A 9,984-nucleotide genomic window follows, 5' to 3' on the forward strand; every position below is an offset into this window, starting at 1 on the left:
TGTAGAAAATGTTCAGTGTAAATAGCACATAAACCCAACAATCATCACTGATGGTATGCATAAAAACCGATACCATTTCCAGTTCATTATCCTCTAGCAAGATTATCCGATCCATGTTTGATATAATGAACAAACAGTTATTTGTCGTACCTCATAAATACATTGGAAGGTTAAATATGAGTTCAAAAATTCCAGCCTGGAAGATACAGGAAAATAAAGGAATAAAATGGGTGTGTCAAATTTTTATGTCAATTTCTCTGGATACTGGGCTCAGCAAATCACTGTGGTTGATAAATGATTCCACAAAATTGCACAGAACCAAAATGGCACAACTGGTAGTAACTTGTTAAAGATACACCATAACAGAGGCAGCAGTCACAGACTCTCTAAAAATATGCTAACATATGTTCATCAACAGAAATTATGATTTCGTCAAGCGTTCAGAACTGTTCAACAACCACTTTCTAAATGTAGCAGCAAAAATAGGATTAAATGGTTCAGTTGAAAAAGCAAGAGAATTATTAAAAATGTCATTCCACAAAACTTTAAGGTACTGGATGCGGCACCGACATCCTTCACTGCAAAATTCTATATGGTGCCGACAAAACTTCAGACAGAATTCTGAAAAGTTTTCCAACTTGATAAATAAATCCTTAGTGATACATGCAATGAATCACTGGCACAGAATTTTTCCCGGCAGATTAAAATATGAAATTGTTAAATCTCTTCACAAGAAAGGCAATAAGAAAGACTTACACAATCATTCAATTTTCTTAATGATATAAAATACCAGAGAAAGTGATATATTCAATAGCAATCTCACATTCAAGTAGAAGCAATTTACTTAACATATCACGGTTTGGATTCCAGAAGGGTTACTCAACTGAGAATGCTAATTAACACATTCGCTCATCAAATATTATAAACATCAAATAATAAAAATCACAATTTGAAATTTTTTGTGCTCTTTCAAACTCATTTGATAGCGTAGATCATATTACATTCTTAGAAAAAACAAGTTTTATGGAATCGATAGATTTATAAAGAACTGCTTTGAAACATACTTAAACAGAACTGTGTGCCAGACTGAGACGTGAACTTGAGACCTTTGCCTTTTGTGGGCAAGTACTCTACCAACTGAGCTACTCAAGCACAAATCACGAGCTACCTACCTTCCAAACTTCACAGAAATTCTCTTGTGAAACATCCTCCAGGCTGTGGCTAAGCCATTTCTCTGCAATATCCTTCCTTCCAGGAGAGCTTGTCTCTCAGTTTCACAGACCTTCTGGGAAGTTTGGAGGTAGGAGACAAGATACTGACGGAAGTAAAGCTATCAGGACAGCTCATGAGTTGTGCTTGGGTAACTCAGCTGGTAGAGCACTTATCCACAAAAAGCAACTTTAACTGGAAGAAGCATCTTACTGAGCTTCTCAAACAATTAAGTTCAACTATTTTTGCTCTTCATATAACTGCTAGTCTTGGAAACAAACAAACCAATCTCCTGATATGTTTCCGCTCAACAACGTCTTATGGAATAATTTTTTTAGGGTAACTCATCACTTAAAAAAAGTACTGAGTGCACAAAAATGGCAGTAAGAATAATGTGGTGGTCACCCACAGTCATTATGTAGGTACTCCAAGGAGTTAGCCATTTTAAATGAACTGTCACAACACACATTTGCTACTGAAATGTCAAATAACCCATCACAAGCTGAGAAGAACAGTGATGTCCCTATCTACAACACTAGAGGATCAAACAGCATTCATTATCAATCATTAAAGCTGTCAATGGCTCACTGGAGTTCAATATGAAAAGTTTTGATTGGTTGCTCAACAACATAAAATGTCTGACAGGTAGCGAAGTAAATTTTAGAACTAACCTAAACTCAATCTGTCCTGGATAACTTCTATTCCATGCATAAATTTGTCTAAAAACAGGTAGCACAAATAAATAAATAAAACAAACATTTTTGTTAGGTATAGTTCCTTGAGTAAGACTAAAAAAAATAATGACTGACTCGATCCACATCATTTCGCTAACAAACCAGTCAACACTATGACAAATTCCCATGTAAACAAGAGAGATGTTTCTGAACCATTGCACACAAATGTCCATGGGTGGTTTCCTTAAACAGGGCACAATTTCCTTCACCCATCCTTGCTCATGTGAGTCCGTGCTGTTTCTCCAAGAAATCCACCGTGACAAACCACAATTTTTCCTGATAAGACATGAACTTATTTAATTACTGATTAAAGCATTAGACCCTTCTATTATTAAACATGTTAGTTACAATGTACTTATTCTGCAATGACAAGTTATGCACACTGCCTGGGCTGAAGTGGTATATGCAGGACCTACATCCAACATTAGAATACTTTAGCCTGATAACTGTATCTATAAAAGCTCCCACAAGAATGAGCCTCTAAAGCTGAACTCCATTTCAAAGGAGGCATACAAGCATTATTCTCAATTTATATGGAATCTCGTGAAAAACCTATACTTGGATGGGGAAACAGGGTTTCACATATGCTCCTATCAAATGTAACTCATGTGACTGAACTGCTGGACCATCTCAGTTGAATTCAAAAGCAATTTTACAGACTAAACAATCTTAAATGAAAGAAAGAAAATGTACTGCCAAAACATCAACATTCCTTCAACACTTTCACCAGAGAACACCATCCTCTCAAAGAGTCTGTTCAGAACAAACAGCTACAGCTGGCACCATATTTGGGTCATTCCATGTCAAGTCACCCAGGCCTTGACACCAACCATGTCAGATTTTGATGAAACTTGGTACAATTACTTCTTTTATCATCCTGAAAGCACTTGTACAATTTTTTTGCTCTATCTCTTATAGTTTTTTTTTTTTATAAATTTTTCAAGTTTTTAGATTTGGCGTTGTTTCAGCAGTCTGAAACTGTAACTTAAACGTGTCCTCATAACTAAAAAAATTTGTATATTAAAGAATACTCAAGATATCAGTACGAAATTTTGGAATAAGTTTGTGTATTATATCTAAATGTTAAAAAAAAAAATTACCATAAAGATATATTAAATTTTTCCAAATGAAAAAATTTTCAAGTTTTTTATTTTTTTTTAGCTAACGGATGTTTAGTTTTACAAAAACTGCAATATCTAGAGTCTCAGACCTGATAGAAAGCTCAAATTTGTTTTAAAATACTCTTAATTGTATAGGCTATTAGATAAAAGAAAAATTATGTTGGCTTTTTAACCTGTTTAATAGTTATCTAATTTTTAAAATAATATTAATTATATTTTAAAAATAAAAAATACCAAGTGACTTAGACACCGAAAATAAGTTTTTGTCTTCTTGGAGTAACAATGTACACTTGGATTTTGTATTGTTACTCCTGTGTTTTGAAGTAAAAAAATTATTACAGTGTTAAATAGTGCTTGGATAGTATTTTATTAAGTTTATTCGAACTCTCATTAAGTACTGTTACTTAGTTTACAGAGATTCTTTTCCAATATCCTATAAAAGTAACCAGAACAGTAATCAGACCAAAAGTGAAATCAGTATGTCAGATATTCAAACCTGTAGTGTAGGGTTATTTAAAAAATCCGACTGTTTCCAAACAACCTACACACCTTCAAAAAAGTTACAACCGGTATCAGAATTGAGTGAGGAAGAAAAAGATTTGATCCACTTACGATCTGGAATTAATCTGTGTGAATTTAAGAATATATGTTCACACCACAGCTACTACTTTTTAAATGTTTTTGAAAAGTATCAAACAACATGTGTAGACCCACTAAAAAAAACACAAAAAGCCCATCAAAAAATCGTTGAGAAGTGTAGGCTTGGATCTTTCTAAACAATTACTGACAAAAAATATTAGCATAAAACCTGGACAAAAGCTTTGCTCAACATGCCGTAACTTTTGTGAGGAAAAATTAAGAGTTGAAGTCAATGAAAGTGAAACAGATGATGAAGTCATGGTTGAATTAGAATCATTGGAATCCAGAAATGAATCCCTCGTACAAACAAACATTGCTCTTGATTATTTAGGTTTAACACCGATAAAGCTTCATGGCTTGTCAGAACAAAGTAAAGGGTCTTATTTTAAAAGGAAGGTTAGCAGTATTGAAAAGACTGCAAAAAAGGTGGTTTCAAAAGCATTAAAATATGATGCACCAAGTTCTGATGATGACGAAGAAGATAAAAGTGTGGTTGAGAAAGCAAAGGATTTTGATGTAACGATTTCTCTTATGAAAGAAGATTTCATCTGTTGGGAGGTCTAGAAAAATCCAGATTCTGACCTTGGCTCCGGATTCTTGGAGTCGAAATAAAGTGATGAAAGAATTTAATGTAAGTGAGTACATGGTGCGACAAGCTAGAAAGCTAAAATCTGAAAAGGGTATTTTGGAAACTCCTGGTCCAAAAAAAGGTAAAACTCTTTCTGAAAATACAGTAAGACTTGTAACAGATTTTTATGAAAAGGATGAAAGTTCCAGAGTGCTACCTGGAACAAAAGACAAAGTAAGTGTTCAAAAAAATGTGTACATGCAAAAAAGACTCATTTTGTGTAACTTGAGAGAACTCTATTATTCTTTCAAATGGGAGAATCCCGAGGTAGAAGTAGGATTTTCAAAATTTTGTTTCTTGAGACCTAAATGGTGTATCCTTGCTGGTGCTGCAGGCACACACACTGTATGTGTATGCAGTATCCACCAGAATGTTAAATTATTACTGGATGCTGTGAAAATTGAAGAATCTTATAAAGACCTAATTAAGATGCTTGTGTGCAACACGGAAAACCAAAACTGCATGCTACATCATTGCGACAGCTGTCCTGCAAATACTGCACTAACTGAGTACTTAACTGAAAAACTAAGTGAAGATTATGATTTAGAAGAAGAAATTGTAATCAGTCAGTGGGTTAACACAGACAGGGCAGAAATGATCAAACAGTCTATCAGTGTTGAAGACTACATTTCTTTATTAGTTAGGTCATTGGAAAAGCTCACCCCGCACTCGTTTATAGCAAAATCCCAATCAGCAGCCTTTAAAAGATTGAAAGAAGACCCACCACCCAAAACAGCAATTATTGTGATGGATTTCAGTGAAAATTATTCCTTTGTTATACAAAATGAGATTCAAAGTTACCACTGGAATAGAGGTGGTTGTACTCTACACCCAGTTGGAGTTTTTCTAAGAAATGAGGAAAACAATGTTTTTGTTTCCAACCACTGTTTTATTAGTGACGACCAAGAACATGACACTGGTTTTGTTAACTTTGTACAAAAAGAAATTACAAAGTGGCTGTCATTACATCATACTGACATTGACTCAGTTCACTACTTTACAGATAGTTGTGCTGGGCAGTACAAAAATAGAAACAGTTTTAAAAACTTGACTGAACACTTGAGAGACTTTAATTTGAAGGCCCAACACTCTTTTTTTGCAACAAGTCATGGGAAGTCAATTTGTGATGGCCTAGGAGGAACTATTAAAAGAATTTTAAGGAAAGCCAGTCTACAGCTTTCAGACGAAGAACAAATCATGACAGCAATCGATGTGTACAAGTTTTGTGAAAAAAATATTGAAAACATTCATTTTCACTTTATTGACAAAAAAGAAGCTGATTTGCTACGGTTAAAACTAGAAAAACGTTTTTCAGCAACCCGAACCATTCCTGGAACTAGAAGTTTTCATAACTTCAAACCACTTCCAACAAACAACCTTGAAATTAGAAGGACTACAGATAGTGTAAAACCCTCCTTAGTCTTTTCTTTCCATTCTTCTTCTGATTGGGTTCGTGTTGAACCATCCGTAAATAGCTATGCGGCTGCAAATTATGATGGTAACTGGTACTGTGGACTGGTAAAAACAATATTCAATGATGAAGAAGATGCAGAAATTCTATTTCTACATCCTTCAGGACCAGCTGCATCATTTTATTGGCCTGAAAGAGAAGATTCCTGCATAGTGCCTTTGGAGCACATAGTCTGTGTAGTAGACGCACCTCAATCAAGCAGCACTGGGAGAATGTATTACTTCAAAAAAGACTGTATCAAAAGAACTGAAAGCTCTTGGATGAAGTGGAAAAACAGTTTGAATCAGCATTAATGTTTATTAAAAAGACAAAATTACTCAAAAAATTCAATGTTTCAAGCAATCAGTTGGGTTATACATAAGTGTCGTAAGTAAACTATCTTCGTACATAATTCTAATGTAATCTACTATAATTAATAAACATGTTAAAAAGCCATCATTATTTTTGTTTTATCAAGTAGCCTATATGTTTAAGAGTAAATTAAAACAAATTTGAGCATTCTATCAGGTCTGAGACTCTAGATATTGCAATTCTTATAAAACAAAACATCCGTTAAAAAAAAAAAAATAAAAATAAATAAAAAATAAAATACATATATATATTTTTTTTCATAGAAAATATTAATATATTTTAATAGCATCATTTTTATCTTCAAATACGTATAATAAATAAACTTGCTGCAAAAATTCATGATGTTATCTAAAAGAGTTTTTAAGATAAGCAAATTTAAAGTTTTGAATACAAATTAAATTGACCATTTCCCAAGGTACAGAAAACGCAAAACATAAAAACTTTAAAAATTTATAAAAAAAAAAAACTGTAAGAGATACAGCAAAAAAAAAATTGCAGGTGTTGTCAGGATGGTATTAGAACCATTTGAGCCAAATTTCATGAAAATCTAAGGAGGTGGGTGTAAAATTTATTTTTTATTGGGTGATTTGATATGGAATGACCCATTTACAAGTGATAGGAACTGTACCTCATGTTTTATGTGAAGTACAGTACATATTGCTGACGATGGCAGTAAGTGCAGGTACGACAAGGATGTTGGTAATGTCATTATTCTTTCATGATCTGGAAGGCAGATAAATACCTCAAATGTCTGTCAGACAAGTGAGCACGTCAGTTACATTACATTAATACTTGTTCCACAGATCATGAATACAACATTTCATAGTGATGTCGAATGTTTCAATTAAACATAAGTTTTCATAACACAATACAATGTAAGCCAGAATAATGAAGACAGTCCTTCCTTCTATGTTATAGCTATCCACTTCGCTATCATTTTTGAATTCGGCTGGGTTATTAATAACAAATTTCATAAGTGAATATATATATTTTGAAGATACTGTGAATATCCTCAGTTCCTTAAATAAATGCCCACAAAGTAATCTTCGGTGGGCTCCAGGTATTATTCTGATTACACACTTTTGTGCAAAGAATGCTTTTTCTCTGAATGATGAATTATCCCAAAATATGATGCTATATGAAAGTAGTGAATGAAAATAGGCATAGTAGGCTAACTTACTGATATGTTTATCACCATAATTTGCAATAACTTTCTTCCAATTCAGTTTCTCATCAGTGCACAACCCCAGAAATTTTGAATATTCCACCTTAATCAACAGATTTCTGTTCAAAGTCTATATTTACCAAAGGTGTTATGCCATTTACTGTAAACAATTTTATATCCTGTGTTTCTCAAAATTTAGTGAGAGTCCATTTGCACAGAAGCACTAAATAAATTTCTGAAAGACACTGTTCACAATTTCCTCAGTAGTACACTATCTATGTACAACTTGGCGAAAATAGTAGGCGAATGCCTTCAACTTAACACCTAATCTGATACAACTTTGTGAGCTGGCAGAATATCATCAAGGTAGATCCAGGAAAGAACTTAAGTTCCAGATGAGTGCCTGAATAAGTCTGGTCACTCAGTAAACAAATAAGTACAAAACTCTGTTTGAAGCTGAATCTGAAAAACAAACTCTTGGAAAATTAAATTATTTGCCTAAAAATGAAATAAAAATCGCAACTGTAAAGGGAGATTAATCGAGGCTTCAGAGGAATTTCAAATAGTACAGAATTAGGTATACGTGCCAGCAACAACGCAGGAACTATTTAAATCAAAAAGGAAAAACTTGATAACTTAAGTAACGCTATTTCAGACGGAACCGCAATTGACAAAAGTCAACAATTACCAATTTAGCAACTGTGGACATTACTTTTTTTCGTTATCATCAATACGATTACAACTGCTATTATCTTGATCATGAGACAATGACAAAAAGAACATGCATACGAAGACAACACAAACATAAAACACATCATCTGTCAGTACTTGTAACACAGAGAATTATTCAACATGGATCTTGGAAACCTCCACTCTCCTTGGACTCATTTAAAAATTAAAACAGACACATGAAGACAGTACGAACACTCTGAGACAAAGCCATAGAAACGGATATTCACCGGCTTATTTCTACCATAAACTACTATACACTAAGAAATTAAAATAAGTATCTCTTCACTTCAACAAAACACCAGCAGACAGTGCTAACCCACCGCGCCAAACCTTTACAAGCAGTCTGGTTATATCCGTTACGTTCGGAATAAAACTCTGGACGATGCCTTTCGCCAATATGAAACTTCCCAATCGAAACGGTTCTCGAAGAAGTAGAAAATGAACTGCAACGAGACACCTGTATCTTCTTAGTGCATGAGGTCGCAAACATACACTTTTTAGACCAGCGTTGGTATAACAATGTTCTCATCAAATTCTTTGTCATTCTTGTTAACTGCATCAATAACCATAATATTACAACAAAACATAAAATCAATTCCTTCTATTTCATCACCTTGCAACATTAACCACAACACCGCTAGATTCGTACCGAATTTGGCGTCTGTCTCGATCAGCGTGAATCGATCTGCACGGTTACGACGATATCTTCATATTTGATTTAGCGGCGGTAAAGATTTTCAACGGCGGAAAAGATTATCCTTTTTTTTTTTTTTAATGGGTGTGGTGACAACCATGGATTATACGAATTAAGTAAATTTCATTGTCGTTTGTTCTTCGGTGTCACATGTGCACAAAGTCACTTTAGTGCCGCTGCACGTCTAATAGCAGCAAAAACAATGAGTAGGTGTGAACCTGTGTCATGACCACTGCCACTGCCACGTTCATTCCAGTGCGTACTGAGAATATTTGTATCCGCCTCCATCACATTTTATAACACCAATATTCAAGGCCGCAGAAGACAGCGTACAAATTTCTGCGAAAGGGTCCATTATATTTAGTAAAGAAAAGGTACATAAAATACAAGGAGTCTATATTTGTATTAATGATGCAAACTACGCATGATACCAACTTTCCCAGATTTCTTACTGTACGTTTGTGTGAAAACTATGAAGATTTTGTGGAAAGTCAATCATCAACTAGAACAATAATATAAATATACCGCTGTCAGCAATGCCTACAATATAATGACCACCTCACCAAAAACTGCAGAAACCCGGTCACCTGTCCTCTCTGCAACAACACTACCTTCACAAACTATGCCCAAACCTACATTTCCCATCTACCTGCAACACCTATAACCAATTTCATCAGGGACCGATGACCAAGCAGCTTCCCCCCCCCCCCCCCCGCCCCCCTTTTAAACCAACAAACCAATCTCATCCTATCAATCTCCCTTCCCAAAAACCTTAAGTCAAAGTGCCCATATTTACTATTGATAAACCACTCCATCAAACAGTTCTCTCCGTCTTCCAGCCACCACTGAAGACATTATATGTACTATAACCTTTATCCACATAAATATTCAACCCATTGGAAAGACCACACATCATAAAACAAATACACTATGTCATTCGCACTGTCTTACATCTCAATACACAGCTCATCTATTTGCAAAAATAATCAAATTTCTTTTTTGACCCCTAGAAACATTGTTTAAGCCTAATATTCACACACCACCCTCTCTGATTGAAAATGGTGCAGCAGACATACAGCATTGTATGCCAAAATATTAATTCCCTCCATTCCAATAAACTTCTTGCCCATATCCTTAGGTAACATGAAATCCATGTCCATCTTATAAACAAAAGCTTCTTGCAACTGCACCATTCCATACACATGACTCCTCACTCCCTACATCAGAGTGATAATCCTGA

At 34.6% G+C, this 9,984-nt stretch overlaps 1 protein-coding gene across 5 annotated transcripts in view; it reads right to left on the minus strand.

Annotated features, from left to right (window-relative positions):
* The window catches only part of LOC126193839 (dipeptidyl peptidase 3), a 141,970-nt gene extending 133,152 nt beyond the window's left edge, over window positions 1–8,818 (minus strand). Inside the window, exon 1 of one of the 5 annotated variants that reach the window (XM_049932721.1) lies at window positions 8,700–8,818. Coding sequence is in view for 2 of the 5 variants with exons in the window: in XM_049932718.1 (XP_049788675.1) it covers window positions 8,371–8,609 (239 nt within the window). In the remaining 3 variants the exon portion in view is untranslated. Of the gene's footprint in view, window positions 1–8,006; window positions 8,029–8,277; window positions 8,310–8,370; window positions 8,639–8,663 lie in introns of those variants that run through there. The other 4 variants (XM_049932720.1, XM_049932718.1, XM_049932719.1 and 1 more) reach the window with 4 other exon arrangements.
* Window positions 8,819–9,984: the final 1,166 nt, after the last annotated feature.

Source organism: Schistocerca nitens, chromosome 1, assembly GCF_023898315.1.
Source record: "Schistocerca nitens isolate TAMUIC-IGC-003100 chromosome 1, iqSchNite1.1, whole genome shotgun sequence".
NCBI classification, from domain to species: Eukaryota; Metazoa; Arthropoda; class Insecta; order Orthoptera; family Acrididae; genus Schistocerca; species Schistocerca nitens.